The 21,558-nt window shown below is 58.7% G+C and overlaps 3 protein-coding genes across 4 annotated transcripts; 1 reads left to right on the forward strand and 2 right to left on the reverse strand.

Annotated features, from left to right (window-relative positions):
• Nucleotides 1–936: 936 nt before the first annotated feature.
• On the reverse strand, nt 937–4,119 carry KRTCAP2 (keratinocyte associated protein 2). Its single transcript, XM_028502813.2, has 5 exons — nt 3,927–4,119; nt 3,443–3,597; nt 3,257–3,320; nt 1,328–1,394; nt 937–1,095 (listed from the first exon to the last, which is right to left on the reverse strand). Exons 1-5 carry the CDS (start codon nt 4,102–4,104, stop codon nt 975–977), a joined length of 585 nt encoding a protein of 194 aa, XP_028358614.2. The 5' UTR covers nt 4,105–4,119; the 3' UTR covers nt 937–974.
• A 466-nt stretch (nt 4,120–4,585) lies between these two features.
• TRIM46 (tripartite motif containing 46) lies at nt 4,586–13,852 on the forward strand. Of its 2 annotated transcripts, none has more exons than XM_028503272.2 (10): nt 4,586–4,736; nt 6,099–6,360; nt 6,604–6,947; nt 7,637–7,780; nt 7,900–7,995; nt 8,669–8,922; nt 9,193–9,314; nt 10,262–10,564; nt 11,410–11,707; nt 12,703–13,852. In XM_028503272.2, exons 1-10 carry the CDS (start codon nt 4,674–4,676, stop codon nt 13,094–13,096), a joined length of 2,280 nt encoding a protein of 759 aa, XP_028359073.1. In that variant the 5' UTR covers nt 4,586–4,673; the 3' UTR covers nt 13,097–13,852. The 2 variants fall into 2 exon arrangements, with proteins under 2 accessions (XP_028359073.1, XP_028359075.1); XM_028503274.2 differs by lacking the exon at nt 4,586–4,736 and adding an exon at nt 5,189–5,343.
• Nucleotides 13,853–14,687: 835 nt separating this feature from the next.
• Nucleotides 14,688–19,114, reverse strand: MUC1 (mucin 1, cell surface associated). The gene is given in 9 exon segments (XM_036015568.1): nt 14,688–15,007; nt 15,924–16,073; nt 16,157–16,278; nt 16,438–16,571; nt 16,704–16,759; nt 16,855–17,897; nt 17,900–18,114; nt 18,379–18,520; nt 18,962–19,114. Coding segments are annotated over 9 exon segments (1,992 nt in total). The 5' UTR covers nt 19,023–19,114; the 3' UTR covers nt 14,688–14,938.
• Between the last annotated feature and the right edge of the window lie 2,444 nt (nt 19,115–21,558).

A 21,558-nucleotide genomic window follows, 5' to 3' on the forward strand; every position in this document is an offset into this window, starting at 1 on the left:
TGACCAGATCTCCTTTGACTCACTTCTTCATCTTCATTAGGTCTTCCTTCCTCACTTTGGCACATCCATGTACAGGATTTTGTTCTAGAAAGGCAGGTTCTTTGAACCAAAACACCGGTCTTTAGCGCACCTTACACAGCACTGCAGAGAACGCAACACCGACCAAGGCACTGTGCCCACCCTAGAGCCCACACCACCCAGCAGGAGGGAGAGTGCCTGTGCCCCAAAGGAAGGGTGCTCCAGACAGAGGTTCCTCATGGCAGGTCGCAGACAGAATAGAACCTGGAAAGCCACATCTCTCATGCCTTCTCCCTATTGTTTTACATACTTTGCTAAAACTTAGTAAGTCCCTAATCTCTTGGCTACTACACAGAAAAAAATGAAGGCACCAGAACAAAGGGGATGGAGCAGTGATCAACCTCGGGAGTCTTGCCAAACACAGGCGTATGACCATCCTGGGGCAGAAGAGGGAGGCAGCATCAGTAGGGAACCCTACCCCAGACTAGGAGAGGGGGCCGGGGGCTAGTTTGCTGAGTGGGCAACTGGGAGTAAGGAAGCTCACACCGGTGTACATGGACCCCCGTGGGGAGGTGTAGGGGTGAGGAACCTTCCCTTCCCACTACTCTTCTGTTCCAAAAGCTATTCCAGTTCTGCAGAGCTTTCTTGGCCTGCACACTTTCCCCTTTTCCCAAGGTCAAGTCTGCTGATGGCTGGTGCACTTTGCTTCCACAACGAGACACGAGCCTATGCCATTCCAGTGCCTGGCAAAGTACCTGGCCACTGATGGTACTTCATAAAATATTTGGTAAAAATGAACCTTGGTGGAAGGAAAGCCCCACCACCCCCAAGTTCTAAAAACAGCAGGTACCCATGGGCCCCAAAGTTCTGTACACCACCCCGGCATCGCAGGAGAGGGTCACAGCTTATCACAACTCCAAGAGCTACAAAGAATCAACTTTATTGGATATTCAAGGTCAGTTTCTCTTTTTGCCCTTGCCAGTGACCTTGGCCGGCGTGAGGACTGGAGCTGTCACCTGATACAGCGCGGAGGAGATCTTGTTGATGTAGTAGAGGCCAACCATGGAGAAGATGAAGCTGTGGGGCGGAGACAGAAAGGTCATGGTATCAGCGGGCACCCTGCCAGCCTGGCGCTTCCCAGGGCAGACGCCAGCATCACGGAAAGAATCCAGGCTCAGATTTAGGGAAATGGGGAAGGGCAAAAGAGGGAGAAGAGAGGGGGGAGGGAGGTACGGGAAGGATGGGACCATCACAGGAGGATCAAGGGACAAAGGACAGGATATCTGTTACCTCACTGTCAGGCACTTACCAGGTGGTGACACAGACTCGATGGATGAGGCCAGATGCAAAAAGAGCCAATAGAAGGCAAAGGAGAACTGGGGAGGCAAGAGGTGACATGCAAGGTGGAAGTCAGAATGGAAATACCAGGTATTCATATGTCAAGTCTAGGAGAAATCTGGGGCTTTCTGAATCTTGGGGAATCTGCCCAGAGGGATACGGCATGATAGCAGCAGAGCCTCAGAGGGCCTTACTGATGCCCAGGACATGGAGGCAGGAGATACATGTTCATCACCAGCTCTGCCACAGATACCATGTAACTTCCCTGTCCTGAATTTCCTCCAGAGAAAAGGAAAAGTGATGGCAGAGTCTGAAGGGCAAGGCTTGCTCCTATTTGGGGTAGAGGGTCGAGGCCTTTCCAACAGAAGCCAGCCAATGGGGATCCATTCATCAAACTGGCCAGTGGTGGAAGCCAAGGGCCTCGCTCCCTGGACACAGGTTGGAGGGCAAAGTGCCTGCACACGTGCCCATGGGCACAGAAAAGTCCCGTAGGCTGTCTGTCTAGATCGGGACTGGAGAGAAGGTGGAGGGCAAGGCAAACCCCACTGGCTGGTTGGGGAACAGCAGGGCAGGCAAAGGTCAGGAACCCTGCCCCATAACAGAGTTCTTTCACAAGTTAAGTCACCACAGCTCACAGGGAAATGAGGCCAGGGGAGGTGGGGGCGCTGCCTGGTGGAGGGAACTGCGGAAGCCTGCACAGGGCTGGGTGGGGAAAGCAAGACCCAGAGGGGGGCGGCCAACAGTGACACTCCTTGTCCTGCCAAGGGCAGGCTTCGCACGAGATGGCATCTGCTGTCAATTCCTTTTTCCTTTTTACCATTTATAAGATATACTTACTATTTTAACCTTGAAGGTTGTCTTGATTTCTTGGAAACCCATCAATCAAGAATTGATCCATTTCCCTCTTTAAAAAACTGAGGGTTGTCTCAACTGGCACAATCTTTCCACCTTTAGTGTACTTTTCAATGAGTTCACCAAACTGTGAATCTGGGATTTTCCTTTCATCACCAAGTTCTCCTACAGAAAGGTGTGTGAGGCCACATTTCTGGATGATGCAGCAAGGCTGGTTCCCCCTGCCGGTGCCAGGACCCATGAGGATTCCAGCAGCTTCCTGAGGTGGTCAGGGCAGACCCAGCGGGAAGCTAAGGCCCACGATGTGCAGCAGCCTGGGCCACAGCCAATGGGATCAATTCATCAAACTGGCCAGTGGTGGAGCTGACGGAGCTGAGAGCAGCCTGACCAACAGAAGGGAACTGACCGGGGCGGGGCAGGGCTCCTGGCCACCCAGTGTCTGCAGCTGAGACACCAGGAAGGGTCTCTGCTGTCAGTTTTCCAGTATGTGGCATTCCTGGTATGGAATGACTGCTTTATGAACTTAATTCTCCCATCAAATCTCAATTACATGTGCAATAACAAGGATCATTCTAAACAGGAAACAATCTAAGTTGTTCTAATTTGGTCAGGATTCCTGCTGACCTAGAAACTTAGTGTATTAGGCTCTTCACAATCATCTCAGATAGAATTCACTAATATTGGGTCAATTTCATATCAGAACCCCTCAACGAAATCAATCCTTCCTGCCTGCTACTTCTGGTGGAAACAAAGAACACCTCCCCATGGGTGTAGGCAAAATAGGTGCGAACTCATCTGCTCCCTCAAATTTCCCCTGGGAACTGTGCAGAAGGCAACTGAGTTTCATGCTTTCAGAGGCCTTCTCTTCCAACTCCAATTCCAGGTGCTAGCTGAAGTCCTGGATCCAAAGTGTCATCTGTGTCCCATCTTACAAACATATGTCCTTCTTCTAAACCACCTTTACCTTCTAAGCACCTGGAAATTCAGTACTGTGTTGGGGGAGAATAGAGGAGAGCATTCAAATTCTCCAACCCCAATTTTCACTTACTCTCAGGGAAGATCTTTGCTTGGAATCCTTTGCCGAAGACAAGATTCTCAAGGTTATTGAAGGCCTGAGTTGAGGGAATTAAGGAGCAGGGCAGAACTGTGTGAGCAACGGGATCGGCACAAGCCTGCGGGGCCCTCCACCCTTCCCACCCTCACTCACTCTCCCCTCTCCCCCGCAGGAGGATACAGTGAGAGAGAAGACGAAGAGGCCGGAGCCAAGCAGGCCCCCCTGGATGGTGAGCCACTCGGTGGAGGCCAGCTGGCGGCTGTACATCTGCATCCCAGCGAAGAGCAGCAGGGACAGGAGGGAGGACAACGCCAGCGAGGTGCCCGTACCCACCGCTGGAGGCGATAAAGGCGGAGACCGGCAGTCAGGACCGGTCCTCACTCCAGGAGCCGCAGGAAGATTCGGCAGGTCCTGGAGTTCGAGGGCCCGACCATCCAAGCACTCCCGGGCCTGCAGCCAAACTCCCCAAATCCCTACACTACACGGCGACCCCCAGGAATTCCTCAGCCCAGAACGCCCGGCACCCTCCGTCCGGTCCAGTGCAAACTGGCCCGCCCCCTGGGACCCAGGACACGTCAGCTCTGACAGAAGGGGACCAGGAAAGCTGGTCCGCCCCAACCCCGACCCCTACTAGTCCGTCCGGGGGATCCCGCCGGTCCGTTACCCATCACGCCCCGCCCGTGGGTCCAATAGACGTCTCCGGCCCAGAAAGACGGGAGACGAACCGGATGCGTCAGCACCTGGCGCAAACTTGCTTCCCCCACGTCTTCCTCCTTCTGCCCCTGGGCGCGTGTGCGTGGCGGCCTCTTCCGGCGGGGAGGAAATACTGCGTCAAAGAGCATCTCGAGCCACCGCCCTAGTCCCAGATCCTTACCCGCACCCTGAGCAACTTCTGCCTCTCAATGCAAGCTGGCTGCACTTAACTCTTCAAGTCACTGGGACTATGGCCCACAGCTTCTTACTCACCTCTGTCTTCTTTGTCACTTGTGTCACCTCTAATGCCTGCTCTTCAAACCTCCTTCCCACTACGGGGCATTGCCTGACATGTCCCATAGACTGTCGGCCAAACCAAAATCTAGTCCTGCCATCCTGGGGCCCATCTTTCTCTAAAACTATCCTTCCGCGTCATGTGAGTAAGATTAGGAAGGCGAACATAACATACGGTTCTCCCCTCAAACACCATTCCATGTCACACTGCTCCCCCCACCAACGCCTTCTGAGAACCACGTGGGGAAAATGATTTCCCACCTCCTACCCTGACTGGCGCTGGTTGAGGCTTGTCCCTGGAGCATGCGCAGTGATATTTTACCCCCACCCCTCCCCACACCCCCACCAGGCTCCTGCACTAAGCCCAGGGTTCTCAGCTGCTGCCCGGATCGGGCACCCGGGGGCGAGCGGGCAAAGTAGGGCCATGGCCGAGGGTGAGGATATGCAGACCTTCACTTCCATCATGGATGCACTGGTCCGCATCAGTGTGAGTTAAGGTGGGGTCGAGGGGAAGGGGAGGTGGAATACAGTGGTCCAGGGCAGGCCGGGACCTCGAACAGGTGGAAATCCGGCAAGATGCGGGGATGCAGACAGGGGGCTGGTGATGGCAGAAAGCACTGGGAGGGTTGGGATGTAGGTATGAGAGGGCAATCCCGGGAGCAGCCCGGAGATGAGTGCCGTGAAGGCGTGCATCTGCTGGGGTGTGAGAAGCCAGGAGCTGCCCGGACGGGGCAGGTGGGCTGGGGTAGCAGCCGACAGGGCTGGGGCTGCAGAGCAATGGGGCTATCCTGTGAGGAGGGGGCGTTTCTGAACTTGGAAATTTTCCAAGAAAACCGAGGACAGGTGAAGGTGCTGAAGGATTCGCCCCAGGGTGTAGTTCTCAATTTGGACAGCTCCACCAGACCCCACCCCACCGCACCCCCACCCCGGGCTGCCTCCGCGCCTCTAGCAGTTGTCATGGCAACCCATGCCCGGCTCTCCCAGGGGCGGTGCCAACCCTGCTCTCCCCCCTCTTTCTTCCCCCTCCCTCCGTGTCCCTCCCTCCTTTGTCAGCTGCGCCCCTGACCGGGATGGCTGCGAAGAGAGGGACCAAGGTGAGGTGAGGGGGTGGGGCATAGCTTGAGGACCCTGGCCACTAAGAAAGGGAGGAGTACTTCCGGTGGGGAGGGGGAAAGTGGGCTAGGCGTTTGTTTACCCCTTGCTTGTGGAGGGGTATGCGGCTATCCCGGGTTATGCCTGGGGAGGGAGCGGAGGTCCAGATGGTGGGGGTGAAGGAAAATGGGTTAGTGTATCGGGGAACAGGAGGAGACGGCTGGGGAAGTGAAGGATGGTGGATGGAGGCTGGGGCGGCCTCGGGCCGGAGTCGCGGCAGGAATACTGCCACGGTGAGCTGGAGGATGGAGAAAGAGCTGTGCCTCCCTTTAGCGAGGAGTCACGCGGGGCGGGGGGTGCCAGAGAAGGGGGCAGGGGTCTGCACCTAGGTGTTGAATTGACTGTGTCCTTGAAAGAAGTGCCGAGGCCGTAGCAGAGGTGGGGGAGGGGGCAAAGGCCAGGTGAGAGGGGCTGCAGATCCTGCTGGGCAGACGGAGTGGAGGGGGTGGGGTTTGACTCTGGAAAGCTCGAGCTCCAACCAGGAGCTCCAACCATCCCTCCTCCGTAGGCCTATAGCTCTGCAGGAGGGGAAACGAGGCAAGAGACAGAGCTGGGAAGGTCTGGTGCTGGGGAAAAGCCATAGGTAGTTTGCTTTGTCTCTTCCCAAGACCCCCTTGGGTCTCTGAGGGCAGCTGAGAGGCCTGTCAAGATATGCCCAGGTGTGCAAGCTCTGACCCAGCCTCCTGGTCCTCCACAGACGAGCATGAAGAACATGGAGAAGGAACTGCTGTGTCCAGTGTGCCAAGAGATGTACAAGCAGCCACTGGTGCTGCCCTGTACCCACAACGTGTGCCAGGCCTGTGCCCGAGAGGTGCTAGGCCAGCAGGGCTATGTAGGCCATGGCGGGGACCCCAGCTCGGAACCTACCTCTCCTGCCTCCACCCCTTCCACCCGAAGTCCCCGCCTCTCTCGCAGAACTCTCCCCAAGCCAGACCGCTTGGACCGGCTGCTTAAGTCAGGTGGGCCTGGGGCCTGTGGGATGGGGGTAAGGATGCTGGGATGCTTATCAAGAAGGTGAAAGGGGTGCATCCCTGGCCAGGGGCATCTGTCTGTCTTTCAGGGGGTGGAGATACTGCCCATTTAGGCTCCAATAATTCAGTTGAGCTATGTCATAGTGAAAATTAGTTTTTTAATTGAACAGACTTTCCCCACCCCTAGCCAGCTGTAATTTTCAGCTCTCTACCTCTCCTGCCCATCTGCAGGCTTTGGGACATACCCCGGGCGGAAGCGAGGAGCGCTGCACCCCCAGGTGATCACGTTCCCCTGCCCAGCCTGCCAGGGCGACGTGGAGCTGGGGGAGCGAGGCCTGGCAGGCCTGTTCCGGAACCTGACCCTGGAACGTGTGGTAGAGCGCTACCGCCAGAGTGTGAGTGTGGGCGGTGCCATCCTGTGCCAGCTGTGCAAGCCCCCGCCACTAGAGGCCACCAAGGGCTGCACCGAGTGCCGCGCCACCTTCTGCAACGAGTGCTTCAAGCTCTTCCACCCATGGGGCACCCAGAAGGCCCAGCATGAGCCCACTCTGCCCACCCTCTCCTTTCGCCCCAAGGTGAGCCAGCACTTGCAGGGCTTGAGAAGGTAGCAGCATGGTGGAGCTGGGTGGGTGCAGGTGCCTGGCACTGTGGGCCTCCAAAAGCAGGTGGCCAGGAGTGCACCATTGCCAAGCTCCTTTTTCTGTGACAACAAAAAACACACTATCCCTGGCTGGTGTGGCTCAGTGGATTGAGTGCCAGCCTGGGAGCCAAAAGGTCACCAGTTTGGTTCCTAGAGAAATCTCTGAACATCTCTGAGCCTTTATCTCATCTGCTGAATGAGGCGGCTACTGCGTGCCCTGCAATATCCACACCCCCAGGGCCGTTCAGAGGATCACATGATAAATACGTATCAAGCACCTACGTGCCTAGTGCTGTTCTAGGCATTGTGATGTGACAGGAAACAAGATGGACAAAGTTAATTATTAACCACAAGGCTGAGATTAACTGTCGCCATTATTATTGTTATTTCTACACCTTTCCTGAGGTAGATGAAGGGAGGAGCAATGCTGCTGCCTGGAGAGTGCAGGAAAGGCTCTCTTTCATGCCAGTATGTACCACCAGGTGGCACTGCAGAGCACCACCAGCTGGGCTCCCTTCCACCCCCATCTGGTCAGTGGAGGAGGGCACCAAACTGCTCCGGCCGCTGGTCCGCACCCTTATGCACACCATTGGCTGATTATGCCACTGCTCTTTCTGTTCCCAGGGCCTCATGTGCCCAGACCACAAGGAAGAGGTGACTCACTACTGCAAGACATGCCAACGGCTGGTGTGCCAACTCTGCCGGGTGAGGCGCACCCACAGTGGGCACAAGATCACACCGGTGCTCAGCGCCTACCAGGCCCTCAAGGTGAGGACCACCCCCAGCACACACACTCAGCCCCAGGGCTAACTCACTCACACCTCCTCACACCTCTTAACTGCTGGCTTCTGGAGCCGGGTGATTGCCCACCTTTCTTCCCCCCTCAGGACAAACTGACAAAGAGCCTGACATACATCCTAGGAAACCAGGACACAGTACAGACCCAGATCTGTGAGCTGGAGGAGACCGTGAGGCACGCTGAGGTGAGGGAGGGCGTCGAGGTGGCCCTTGGCCCTACCCGGGGGTGGAAGCCTCGAGAGGGCGTGGGTAGGCATGGCCCAGTCACCTGGTTGCAAGCTCAGGAAGCCAGTGTGGGTTCCATGAATGTGTCACAGTTCTGGTTAACCCAAGTTGGCAGGGACACCAGTGCCCCAGAGCAGGCTGCACCTGGAGCTACAATGGGCCAAGGTGGCTATCGCCAGGACAGGGGATGCTTGCAAAGCCCCAGGGACACAGCTCAGATGCCCTGAAGCTCAGTTGCCTGCTGAGGATGGCACTTATTCCTGGAGCTCAGGGAAGGTGAGGGTTCTGATATCACCTTCCAGATCGAATGAGTCAGCTGACACGGGGTGGGTAGTGAAAATGGCATGGACGCTGGTGGGTGCCAGGGCCACCCCTGTGGATGTTAGGGCACTCATGATTGACTTTCTTTGGGGGAGTCCTTAGGGATTATGGTGTGGGCTCCAGGAAGGTTGGCACAAGTGGTCAGGAGTTGAGCCCATGTGGGTGTACAGGTGCCTTTGGAACCATAAGCCTGGCCCCATTGAATTTCCCCAGATTCTCTGTGTAGTCAACGGTGTAGTCATGGTGTAGTACCCTAGGAGGCTGGTGCAGGCCCTGCCTTTGAGAAGATAGTAAGTGTTGCTCTCTGGGCAGGTGAGTGGTCAGCAGGCCAAGGAAGAGGTATCCCAGCTGGTTCGGGGGCTGGGGGCTGTGCTGGAGGAGAAGAGGGCATCGCTGCTTCAGGCCATAGAGGAATGCCAGCAGGAGCGGCTAGCCCGTCTCAGCGCCCAGCTCCAGGAGCACCGGAGCCTGCTGGATGGCTCAGGTCTGGTGGGCTACGCCCAGGAGGTCCTTAAAGAAACAGACCAGCCTTGCTTTGTACAAGCAGCCAAGCAGTTACATAACAGGTACATCGGGGCACAGCTCCGGGACACAGGTTCTTGAGGGGCAGGGGCATCATGGGTGTAGCTGATGTCCAAGACAGTGTCTCAAGTACCATCCGATGGAGAGGTGGGCTCTGAGGATTTCCTCTAGGCCAAACCAATATCCAGCTTGCCTGAAGGGTTAAGAAGAAGACCCAAAGCTGAAGCCAGGGCTCTAGGGGCAGGCAGGTGGAATCGAGGAGAAGGATGGCCGCCCAGATGGCAGTGCCTGACCCTTGGGTACCCCTCTCCCAGGATTGCCCGAGCTACAGAGGCCCTCCAGACTTTCCGGCCAGCCGCCAGCTCTTCCTTCCGCCATTGCCAGCTAGACGTGGGACGTGAGATGAAACTGCTGACAGAGCTTAACTTCCTTCGAGGTGAGGAGATGGCCAGACCCCACGCCCACTTAGAGCCTTCCTCCCTTCTTCCCCAGCAGCGGGCCCGGGGGGCAGTGCCCACCAGGGACCTCCCAGCCTACTGCCCGGCCTGGCCAGCAGCCCCTGCCACCTAGCCCACCGGCCACCCGGTCCCACCGCGCTCAGCGCTGCTTCTCCCTCTCTTTGTTTGTAGGCTGTGGCCACCGCGGACTCTGCTCCGGAGCACCCCAGGCAAGTCAGCGGCCCGGGCCCCCTGCTCCACCCCGCAGCCCCCATGCAGCTCAGCCACCCATTCTTTGCTCCCGTCTCTGCCCTGCTTTAACCAGACTCCTGTTGTCCCCGGACCAGGGCCTCCCTCAGCCTTCCTTAGGGGTTTGCCCGGTCCTTGCCCTTCTGACCTCCTGTCCTTGTGCCCTTGTCCTCTAGACTTTTCTGCTCTTTTCCTTAGCCTTGTCCCCCGCCATCAAGCTTTTGCTTGCCCTCTGTGGTCCCCCACTTTCTGTCTTGCTGACTCCGTATCTCTCTCCCTCCTACTCTGTCCCCTCCTTCCTGTTCAGGGCCCTCTTGCCTGGGTTCCAGTGGCCTTTCCCTGCACCTCCTCTTTATTCAGAGAATAAAAAAGATCATAGAAAGAAGCATCCCCATCTGGTCTGATGCCCTCATTTGTCAGAGGAGGAAACTGAGGCACAGAAAGGGGAAGTACCTAAGGCCAGTATGGCAGACAAGACTAGCGCCCAGGCCTCCCGCCTGCCTAGCACACACCTGCCTCTCTCCTTCTCCCTTGGGCTCCACCTGCCCGTCCGCTGCCCAGTGCTCAGATGGGTCCCTTCCCAAGTCCCCCTCACCCACACTCACCCCCCCGGCTCCCGCTGCTTTCCCTTCCCTGCCCACCCTCCATGCACGGCCAGCGGGCAGGCCCTGAGTGACCCCGCTCTCCCTTCCCACAGTGCCCGAGGCTCCAGTCATCGACACCCAGCGCACCTTCGCCTACGACCAGATCTTCCTGTGCTGGAGGCTGCCTCCCCACTCGCCGCCTGCCTGGCACTACACCATCGAGTTCCGGCGCACGGATGTGCCCGCCCAGCCAGGCCCCACCCGTTGGCAGCGGCGGGAGGAGGTGAGGGGCACCAGCGCCTTGCTGGAGAACCCCGACACAGGCTCTGTGTACGTGCTGCGTGTCCGTGGCTGCAACAAGGCGGGCTATGGCGAGTACAGTGAGGATGTGCACCTGCACACCCCCCCGGCACCCGGTGAGTGGGCACATGGTGGGCAGAGGGTGGCACAGAATGGGGCAGGGTGCTCTGGGACCCAGGCACTAACAGCTGGGGCTGGCTGAGCACGGGAGACACAGTACGATGCAGTGGATCACACTAACTCCGGAGCTAGACCTCCTTGGGTCAAATCCCAGCACCACTTCTTGCCAGTTGTGTGGCTGCAGGCAAGTTATTCACCCTCTCTGAAGTTCAGGTTCCTCTCCTGGAGAGGTATCTACAATACTTACCTCACAGGGTTGTTGTTGGAGTTAATTGAATTGACGATACATGTAAAGCCTTAGCCGAGTTCGCATGCTCTCAATAGATGAGAGTAAAGGGGCTCCCCAGAAAGTAGTGCGGACCCTAGGATGCAGGCGTAACAAAGGAGTGTCACCCCACAGAGGGCGCAGAGAGGTGTGGGTTGGGCGTAAGGACCAGATGTGACCGCCAGAGCGTGGGCGGACGGTGTAGGCCGGCCGTGGTGGGCGGGAGTCACCACAAGGAAGGGAGCAGCGGACTGTGCAAGGGGCCAGCCACGGGCGGGGTGGAGGAAGCACTGTGAGTGTGAGTCACCTGGGCCTGGACGGCTGGTTTCTGTGGCCATCGGTCATCACTAAACTCTTCCTGGGGCCCATGTCCATCTGAAACACTCCCTCCTTTTTTCCTTACCCACCTCGCCCCCATTCCCCAGGCCCCGTTCCCGAGGCCTCGGCCTGTCCCGTGGCAGCTTGTGCCTGTTCTGAACTCTCCCAGTGTCGCATGCTAAAGCCTCGCACGCAGTGCCCGGTGCTGGTGTTTGGCTCTGAAGTCCTTCCTTTTGCCTCACCCCTCCCCCACTCCAGTCCTTCACTTCTTCCTGGATGGCCGCTGGGGCAGCAGCCGAGAGAGGCTGGCCATCAGCAAGGACCAGCGAGCTGTGCGGAGCATTCCAGGGCTGCCCCTGCTCTTGGCTGCTGAGCGGCTGCTCACTGGCTGCCACCTGAGTGTGGATGTGGTCCTGGGCGACGTAGCCGTGACGCAGGGCCGCAGCTACTGGGCCTGCGCGGTGGACCCAGCCTCCTACTTGGTCAAGGTGGGCGTCGGACTGGAGAGCAAGCTTCAGGAAAGCTTCCAGGGTGCCTCAGATGTGATCAGCCCCAGGTCAGGCCACTCTGGCAGGGATGGGGAGTGGGGGCCCTGGGCGGGGGGGCTGGGGACAGGCTGGGGTGGCCGGGGGAGCGCAGACTTGCTGGGGTGGAGCTGGGAGGAAGCAGCAGGGTAATGGAAGCCAGGCCAGGGAACCTGTGGGATCAGTGGGGGGCTTTGAGGGTTGGATTTTGGAGTGTGTGACTGGGGAAAAAGATGGGAGAAGAGGGAACCACCTCCACTTCCTTCCGTCTGCCGCTCAGGTCTGATATGCCATCTCTCCGAGCCGCGTGTCTTTCCCCTAACACTGCATTTCCAACTCCCTTTCCCCACGAACGCTTCTCTCCCACACCTTTCCAACCCTATCTTTTCTTAAGCCCCTGAAATCCTTTCCTTAAACTTTCCATCTCCAAACCCTCTCATCCCTGACGTCTACTTAACACCCTCCCCACATATGCTTCCCCCCAACGCTTCATCCCAGCACCCCACCCCCCAGGACCCCACTTCTTCCCAATGTTTTCTGTCCCCCATCTTCCTGACATGTCTCATCGGTGACAGCGATGCGCCCTCATCTGTCTCCCAACATTTCCCTTCCCAGCACCCTGTCTCTACCCTTCCTGTCACCCTGAACCTCAGTCACTAAACCGCATTCTTCCAGCAGTCTCTGCCCCGCGGAGCCCTCTCCCCACGTGGGAGCCCAAACCACACTTCCCGCCACCCTCCCACCTCAATAAGGCTGCTTTTCTTCAGTGTGCCTCATCAGTACCTCGCCTTTCTTTTGCCCCAACACCTCTTGCCAGTGTGATGTCCCTTCAATACCCTTTTCCTGCCAAACCAAACCCCCAACCCTATGGTCTAACTCCTGTCTCTTCGACATGTTTTTCCTCAACACTCCAAATCCGTATTGCAACTGACATTCCACACCTCCGACGCCTCAGCGCTCTGGCGCGCCGCCTCCCTCCCCCTTGTTCCACCCTCCAGCACCTCCTACCCAATGCGCGCTCCTGCAGGTACGACCCGGACAGCGGACACGACAGCGGGGCCGAGGACACCACGGTGGAGGCGTCGCCACCCTTTGCTTTCCTCACCATTGGCATGGGCAAGATCCTCCTGGGGTCCGGGGCCAGCTCAAATGCAGGGCTGACGGGCAGGGATGGCCCGGCCGCCGGCTGCACAGTGCCCCTGCCGCCCCGCCTGGGCATCTGCCTGGACTACGAGCAGGGCCGGGTCTCTTTCCTGGATGCTGTGTCCTTCCGCGGGCTTCTGGAGTGCCCCCTGGACTGCTCGGGGCCCGTGTGCCCTGCCTTCTGCTTCATCGGCGGTGGTGCTGTGCAGCTGCAGGAGCCGGTGGGCACTAAGCCCGAAAGGAAGGTCACCATCGGGGGCTTCGCCAAGCTGGACTGACCGTCGCACGCCCTGCCTGGGCCCTGGCCCTGCAAGCTTCCTGGAGCCGGGTTATTCCTCCGGCAGCTTTTCCCTCAAACTTTTCCTACCGTGTGGTCCTGTCCTTCACCTCATGTCTCTGTCTTCCCAGGACCTTCTCTTGACCCAGGGACACTCCTCTGCTCACCTCTCTGGGTGTCCCCCTTTTTCCCCCATCGCCTGTTAGCCCAGACCGCCAACCCACCAAGTTTCTGCTCCATGCTCTGCCCTTGGTATCTCACCCAAGTCATGGAGGGAACCCCTTCTCTGGCCACTGCCCTGTGCTCCTCCTCAGGCCAGTTGGGAGAGAAGCTCCTGGAACCCTGGGCATGATCTGCAGCCGTGCCCTGCCGAGCGCCCTGCTGCACTGATGCGGACCTGCAGCCGCAGAGCCGGAGGCTCTCTGGTGGGACACCGCCCGTGCAGTCCCTGGGGAGGGGAAGGGCCCTACCCTTTGTTCATGTGGGTCCCCGTGCCCTTCCGCCGCATGCCTCTGACGTTCCCCTTCCCCCTCCTGCATGCTGTACTTGCCCCGCACCCATGCCAACCTGCCGAGTCTCCTCCTGGGGCCCCGGTGGAGACTGGATGTCCGCACTGGGTTGGGCCAGGCAGGACCTCTGGTGCCCACTGCTGCCCCCTTGCAGTAGGGACTGCTAGGTCTGTGCCAAGCAACAGCTGTCGTTTTCACGGTTTATAAACAATAAACTGTGGTGCCAGGCCTGTCTCTGCCTTCCCTGAGCCAGACCATTCCTCTCACGTTCCTTGCCGTGCCAGGTGTGGCCGCCCCGAGGGGCCCCAGGTCTCAGCTTCTGCTCGGGGCAGGGCTACCTGGTGGGTATGGCACCTGAGGCACGGAGGTCCCCAAACCAGGTGCTCCCCAGCCTTCCACCAACCCAGCCCTGGCCAACAGGGGGTGCACAGTCACACACACCCCCACACACACACCAGGAGGCATCTGGGCGTGGCTCCCAGACCCCCAGGCAGTGTGGGGAGGGGAAGGCACTGTGCCTGGGCCCAGAGGGGCAGAGAACCAGAACCACTTCCCCATTCCCTGGGCACCGGGAGCAGACCCCAGAGCCAGTGGGCAAATGGGGCAGCCCACGGCCAGGGAGGGGTCAGGCTGGCCGCCAGCCCCGGATCTAACACCTAACACTTATCGTGGCTGGCTGTGTTGACTCTGAGGCTGTTATCGCAGCCTAAGGACTCTCTTCACAGCTCAGAATAGAACCACCTGAGGGCATGGTGCCAAGGGGAGGGAGGTGTGGCTGTCAGCCCCCAGCTGGGGTGAAACCAGGGCCGAGCCACAGGCACGCAGGCCAGAGCCCAGCCACCTAGGTTTCGTTTCCTCTTTCCTCTTGTGCCGCTGGCGATGGGGGAGAGGTGACTCAAATTCTTCCAGCCACCCTGGCGCCCCAATGTCATCTTTCCACGCGCCCCTGCCCCTGAAATGAACCCTGGTCCTCACCTTCTTTCCTCCCTGCCTTCTCCCCCAAAGGCCCCTTCCAGAACCCCACACACACATACATTCTGACCACCCCTCCTATCTAAGGTCACAGATGACACGTCAGAAGTCGGCAGTCAGAGAAGAGCGGGCCCACAGTTTATTCAGCCGTGTACGAGTCCCCACCCCCATCTGGGGGCATGTTCCCCGGAGCCCTGACAGGCTCCGCTAGGGCTGGGTGGGTTAGGGAACTTGGTGGGGCCTGCAAAGGAGGCCGTGAGTACCCACTTGAACTCCCAGCTCAACGGTCCAGAGCGGGGAGGGGGCGCTGGCAGTGAAGACCATGCCGGAGGCCACTGGCTGGATGCTCAGGCAACCTGCCCCTACAAGTTGGCAGAAGTGGCTGCTGGGTTCATGTAAGAGAGGCTGCTGCCACCGTTGCCTGCAGACACCTAGGTGAGGGGAGGAGGAAGCCAGGCTGAGGGGCAGAAGCTTCCCTGGGAGGAACTACCAGGGCCCCTGGATGGCGGGCACCAAAGCATGGCCCTCGAAGGGTTAATTTGGAGAGCACCTGCCGGTCAGCACCACGGGCAGCCAGGTGACTGTAAACAGGGCCCGCCCTCCTCCTCCCCTCTACTCCCTCCCCTCCACTCCTGTCAGCCCCCTCTTCTCCCCTCCTGCCCCGTCTCCCTCCATTCCTTGCCCTTCTAGCCCTAGAAGGTGTGCGTGCTTATGCGTGTAAAGCTGGAGAAAGAAGTCCCAGAAAAGGGGAAAATGGGGTCAAGAAAAAGAAAGTCTCCCTCCCCCACCTGGAGTTCCAGCTCCTGGCGACCAAAGTAATTATTTACTAGGACCTGCAGAGAAAGGCTGGGAGAGGAAAGAGGCTCCTGAGAACCCCACCCAGGCTCACCTGGTTTGGGGAGACTTCTTCCCCTGGACGGGAGATCCTTCCCCCGCCCCAGCCTTTCTCAGTCTACCCTCCGTTCTTAGGATGACAGTGGGGGCACAGGCGCTCACTCCTTGTGAGTCCTGCGTGAAGGGCTCCCCCCGGGCACGTCGCCCACCCATTTACCCTCTAGGCAACCCAGCCACGGCAGTGGCGCCAGTTCAGCCAAACAGTGAATGCTGTTCTGGAAAAGTCAGTAGTGGGGACACTCCCTTCTGAGGTCACCTTTCTTCCGTGGTCTCCTCCCCAGGCCTTTCCCCCAGAGCTCTTCTGACCTCTACCCCAGTTCTTGCCAGGCCCTCACTGGTTTCTTCACGTCTCCTCTCAACCCTTTCAAGTTCTTTGGGCTTTCCAAGTACCCCTTCAGAACCCCTTCCCAGCCAAAGCCTCTGTCTCTCTCCACCTGTGGGACCCATCCTCACCTCCTCATAAGGACTACGCTTGGTACTGCCAGGAGCCACATAGCGCCCATGGGTGTGGTAGGTAGGGTACTCGCTCATAGGGTGGTAGGCATCTCGGGTTGGAAGGATGTCCAGCTGCCCGAAGTTCTTTCGGCGGCACTGACACACAGCCTGGGGAGATAGGAGGTTATGGGGGGCCATGGAGTCCCTCCTAGCAGCGGGGCTCTGGTTTGGGCTGAAGACTGAGCACTTACCAGGGCCACAAGATAGATGATGGCCAGCGCGACCAGGACGCACACAAGCACCAGCAGGGCTATGCCCCAGCCGGGCACCCCCGGCCCAGACTGGGCAGAGGGAAGAAATGACACATCACCAGCTGAAAGGAAAAGCAGTGATCAGGGCAGTCTCCCAAAGGAGGTGGCCCTCTGGCACCTGGTGGGGGCGGGGGGGGGGGGGTGGGCAGGAATCCAGACGCTGCAGAGAGAGGGGCCCTGGAAGTGTGGTGCTGACCCAAAGCAAGCAAGAAAAGCCTCACCACTAATTCCTGAGATGTCCAGGTGGTACTGAGCTGCTTTTTGTATTTGACGAACAAACTGTGCCTTTACGTCATTGCCACTGGTGGTGCCTTCTCGGAAGGCCAGAATGGAGTCCACCACCACAGATCCTGGCCTGCTCCCAGGGAAATGGGCCATTCAGCTGCAGATTCAGCTCTGGGTACTTGCCCCCAACCTCAAGTGTGCCAGCCCCTCCCCACAGCCACGACCGCACCCACCCACTCAGAGTCCACGCCCAGGACTGTACCTGAAATTCACATCAGAGGAGCCCAGAAAATTGTCAGGTGCATAGATCTGCAAAAACTGGGGTGGGAGGGAAAGCACTGAGGATCAGCGCAGGTTTGAGCGGTTCCGAAGGCCGCTGCGAGGGGGTGCGTGGCAGAAGGGCAGCTACTCACCAATTCGGTAATGTTTCTCTGCAGCTTCTGGTAGTAGTTAGTTCTGGGGTCCTCCAGGGAAGAGTTAAATGGGAGATTCAAAATACGGAAGGACAGGAAGAAAAAGGAAACCCCCGTAGGGCTGGGGGAGGTGAGGGGCACTGTGCCACCGTTAGTGCTGCTGACAGCAGTCTTGGTTCTGGGGCTGGCAGGGGTGGTACGAGTGTCAGAGGGGTGGCTGGGAACTGAGGATGGCGTGTCCTTGCCAGCTGGTGTGGTGGTCGCCTTGGCAGAGGTGCCCTCGTGTGATGGAGTGGCAGCTGAGCTTGAGGAAGGACTTGTGGCTGAGGAAGGGGTGGCACCATGGAGTGGACTGGTGGCCGAGCTTGAGGCAGGGCCGGTGGCCGGGGAAGGGGTGGCACCGTGGACTGGAGCGGTGGCCGAGCTTGAGGCAGGGCCGGTGGCCGGGGAAGGGGTGGCACCGTGGACTGGAGCGGTGGCCGAGCTTGAGGCAGGGCCGGTGGCCGGGGAAGGGGTGGCACCGTGGACTGGAGCGGTGGCCGAGCTTGAGGCAGGGCCGGTGGCCGGGGAAGGGGTGGCACCGTGGACTGGAGCGGTGGCCGAGCTTGAGGCAGGGCCGGTGGCCGGGGAAGGGGTGGCACCGTGGACTGGAGCGGTGGCCGAGCTTGAGGCAGGGCCGGTGGCCGGGAAGGGGTGGCACCGTGGACTGGAGCGGTGGCCGAGCTTGAGGCAGGGCCGGTGGCCGGGGAAGGGGTGGCACCGTGGACTGGAGCGGTGGCCGAGCTTGAGGCAGGGCCGGTGGCCGGGGAAGGGGTGGCACCGTGGACTGGAGCGGTGGCCGAGCTTGAGGCAGGGCCGGTGGCCGGGGAAGGGGTGGCACCGTGGACTGGAGCGGTGGCCGAGCTTGAGGCAGGGCCGGTGGCCGGGGAAGGGGTGGCACCGTGGACTGGAGCGGTGGCCGAGCTTGAGGCAGGGCTGGTGGCCAGGGATGAAGAGAAACCGTGGAGTGGAGCGGTGACCGAGCTTGAAGCAGAGCTAGTGGCCGGGGAAGGGGTGGCACCAGAGTCTGGAGCAGTGGCTGAACTTGAGGCAGGGCCAGTGGCCGAAGAAGGGGTGGCACCGTGGACTGGACCAGTGGCTGAGCTTGAGGCAGAACTTGTGACCAGGGACGAGGAGGAACCATGGACTGGAGTGGTGGCCGAGCTTGAGGCAGGGCCCGTGGCCGAAGAAGTGGTGGCACTGTGGACTGGAGCGGTGACCGAGCTTGAAGCAGAGCTAGTGGCCGGGGAAGGGGTGGCACCAGAGTCTGGAGCAGTGGCTGAACTTGAGGCAGGGCCAGTGGCCGAAGAAGTGGTGGCACCATGGACTGGACCAGTGGCTGAGCTTGAGGCAGAACTTGTGACCAGGGATGAGGAGGAACCATGGACTGGAGTGGTGACTGAGCTTGAGGCAGGGCCGGTGGCCGAAGAAGTGGTGGCACCGTGGACTGGACCAGTGGCTGAGCTTGAGGCAGAACTTGTGACCAGGGACGAGGAGGAACCATGGACTGGAGTGGTGGCCGAGCTTGAGGCAGGGCCCGTGGCCGAAGAAGTGGTGGCACTGTGGACTGGAGTGGTGGCCGAGCTTGAGGCAGAGCTGGTGGCCGGGGAAGTGGTGGTACTGTGGACTGTAAGAAGTTGAGGGTTGAGTGTGGGCACAAATCAGAACAAGGAGAAAATACATCCTCTAGCATTTGGAGAAGTAATGCCAGGAGGATTTGGGGAACAAACCCCTGAGTCAGCCCTTCTCCTCTTTCCCAGCTGGCAGCCTCCCTCTCTTCCCACAACCCTGAGCCCCTGACTGGCCATTGTCCATTCTTAAGGTTTACCTCTTCTGTCCCCTCACCCCCACCCCAGACTTTTCTTCAGGAAACGTGTGTGCCCCAGCACCCACACTCCTGAGGCAGGGGGTCATCTCTTCTTCGCCTATCCTTAGCCTTTCTCCTTTACTCTGGCACAGACTAGGCCACCCGTCTGCAACTGCTGCCTCACGGGGTACCATCTGTCAGGAAACAAAACGCACAGAAAGGCTGTGCAGAGCAGCCCCCACCCCAGCTCGTGCCCCTCACCTTCAAGCACCGGGAATAGCAGCAGCACAAGGAAGAAAGGGGCCTGGACGCCCGGAGTCATGGTGGTGCTGGGCCGGGTGGGGAGGGGGCAGGACAGACTCGGGCCGGCACTGCGTGTGAGGTGGAACAGGCACAGGCACCTGCTGCTTTATACTGGTCCTTCGCCCGCCCTAGGCTCAGCCAGAGCAGGTGACAGGTGACAAAACCCCGCCCCTTCCCCCACTCCCTACCTCCTATCTTTTCCTCCTCCTCCCCAACCATTCCTGTCCCCTCGGGTAGGGCACATGGGCTCGAATCACTCAACCCTCTGACAACCTGTTTGTTCTCCAGTTGGCCTCCCCCTTTCACCAACCACTCCTTGGCTCCAGAAGGCGGTGTGTATAGGGAGAAGTGGGGGAGTCTGGGACCTGGGTCCCCAAAGCTTTAGTTTTAGCCCCAGGGCTATGGCCAAGGTGAGGAAAGGAATAGAGTAAGTGGGTAAGTTAGGGCTGGGAAGTTCATATCGGTCCCCTATTACACTGCGCCCAGGGCCCCTCGAAGCCCCACTCTGGGAGCTGAGAAGAAATGAGAAGGCTTGTTCTGACTGGCATGGTCCGGTGGGATGGGCATTGTCCCACAAAGGGAAAGGTCTCGGGTTGGATTCGTGATCAGGGCACACACCTGGTTCCCACATAGGGACGTGTGAGAAACAACCCATCAATGTTTCTCTCCCACATTGAAGTTTCTCTCCCTCTTTCCCCCTCCCTTCTCCTCTCTCTAAAAATAAATAAATAAAATATTTAAAAAGAAAAATAAATGGAAGGCTTGATAAGGAGTCAACTAAGTGCTAGTTTTGGACCCCCAGCCCTGACACTTCCCGGAATAGCCCCACCTTGCTAACCGCTCCCTGTCCTGTTCTGCACGCCGTTCTACCCCGAAACCCTTAGTCTCCCCCGCGCGCCACCGCCCCCCCTCCCCGCCGGACTTTCCAGTAGCGTAAATTCCTTCCTTGACTTTCTGCTGAGAAGGGAGTGGGAGAAAAAATTTCCACTTAACGGACGAGACCTGAGTTGCCAAACCCCAGGGTCTTTCCTTTCCAGTCTACCTGGCAATGACAGGCAGCCCGCCGGGCTGGCCAGGCTCTCCTGCCCTCTAGTGGTCACCGGGAGCCTCACGGCACCTACGCGGGCTGGTTGGGACGTTGCCGCTGCGTGGGGAGAGGAGGTTGGAAGGCACTGCCTAAGTAGCGACTGAGAGAGGCTAGGGAGGGCAGCAATCCCAGCGAGACGGGTCAGTGACTTAGACCCAGAAGGGGAGGGACGCACTGTGCCATCGATGGAGAGGCTGGGAACTTATGGAGGGGAAGTTCTGGGGTGCGTGGGGTGGTGTCTGGAGGAAATGGTGCTATGCGGGTGGGGTTCTGAGGTATGTGGAAGTGTCGGCGAAGTACGTAGCAGAGCACATCGGAATGTGGGAGGTGGTGGGACAGGTTACGTATTAGGAGTGAGAGAGTTGGTAGGGCCACAGAATGGTATTGGGGGGGGGCACTGAACTATCTTTCGGAGAGCAAGCCTAGTGGTATTTGGGACAGGCAGGCACAGTAGGGGTGGGGGCAAAACTATGTGAAAGTGCATAATTTAAAAAAAGGTTTATTGTATTTCTCATTTGAGAGAGGGGGGAAGGGAGAGAAATATGTATGTGAGAAAGACTAACCAGCCACCTCCTCGCGGCCCAACTGGGGGTGGAGCTAGCAACCTGGGCGTGTGCCCTCACCGAGAATGGAACTGGCGACTCTTCGGTTACCGGACAATGCTCCAACCAACTGACCCAGCCAGCCAGGACATAGGTCTGAAATGTTGGAGAACCGAGAGATATTTTGAGGGGCAGAAATATTTGGGACCAGAGAAGTATATGGGGTCACAGCAGCACATTGAGCTTAGGGTCTCGGGGCCCCATCCAGAAGTCCTGGGTTGCAGTATGGGCCGACAGAAGCAGTTCCGTCCGCTTTAAGAAAACAATTCCTGCCCTGGCTGGCGTAGCTCAGTGGATTGAGCGCGGGCTGCAAACCAAAGTGTCGCAGGTTTGATTCCAGTCAGGGTACATGCCTGGGTTGCAGGCCATAGCCCCCAGCAACCGCACATTGATGTTTCTACCTCCCTCCCTTCCCTCTCTAAAAATAAATAAATAAAACCTAAAAAATAAAAATAAAAAAGAGAACAATTCCTAACAAATACAGATTGAAAGCTGAACTTTAAAAAACACTTCGGTGGGGCGAAAAGCCCAGGACCACAGCTCCGCGGCGTGCAGCTCCACCTTGTTGGTGCGGCTTTGTGCGGCGCCCGGCTGGCGCCGGGCAGGGGGCGAGACGTCAGCTCGCGGGCCGAAGAGGCGGGGAAGCCCAGGACCGGCCAGCTAGAGAACACGGAGTAACTAGATGGGCGGTTTCAAAACTTCAACCCCCGCCGTTGCCAGGCAACAACCATTTCGCTCAGTTGCTAGGATATGCACTACCATGGCTACGGCTACGCGCCAAGCAGTGGGAGTATTTAAAGAGCAAGCGCGCAGCCCGGGCGTCAGAAAGTGGCCTTCCGGGATAGGGACGTTGCCCCTCCAGCTTT

This window comes from Phyllostomus discolor, chromosome 14 (assembly GCF_004126475.2).
Source record: "Phyllostomus discolor isolate MPI-MPIP mPhyDis1 chromosome 14, mPhyDis1.pri.v3, whole genome shotgun sequence".
Taxonomy (NCBI): Eukaryota; Metazoa; Chordata; class Mammalia; order Chiroptera; family Phyllostomidae; genus Phyllostomus; species Phyllostomus discolor.

Bases quoted from the DNA above. Each gene is read 5' to 3' on its own strand.
- KRTCAP2 (XM_028502813.2), bottom strand. From the start codon at position 4,104: ATGCTCTTTGACGCAGTATTTCCTCCCCGCCGGAAGAGGCCGCCACGC. The intron at 3,321-3,442 runs GTATCCTCCTGC...CCCTCAACTCAG, and splicing joins TCTTCGTCTTCTCTCTCACT to GCCTTCAATAACCTTGAGAA. The intron at 1,395-3,256 runs GTAAGTGAAAAT...TTGCCTCCCCAG, and splicing joins AGCAAAGATCTTCCCTGAGA to TTCTCCTTTGCCTTCTATTG.
- TRIM46 (XM_028503272.2), top strand. From the start codon at position 4,674: ATGGCCGAGGGTGAGGATATGCAGACCTTCACTTCCATCATGGATGCA. The intron at 4,737-6,098 runs GTGAGTTAAGGT...GGTCCTCCACAG, and splicing joins ATGCACTGGTCCGCATCAGT to ACGAGCATGAAGAACATGGA. The intron at 11,708-12,702 runs GTCAGGCCACTC...GCGCTCCTGCAG, and splicing joins TCAGATGTGATCAGCCCCAG to GTACGACCCGGACAGCGGAC.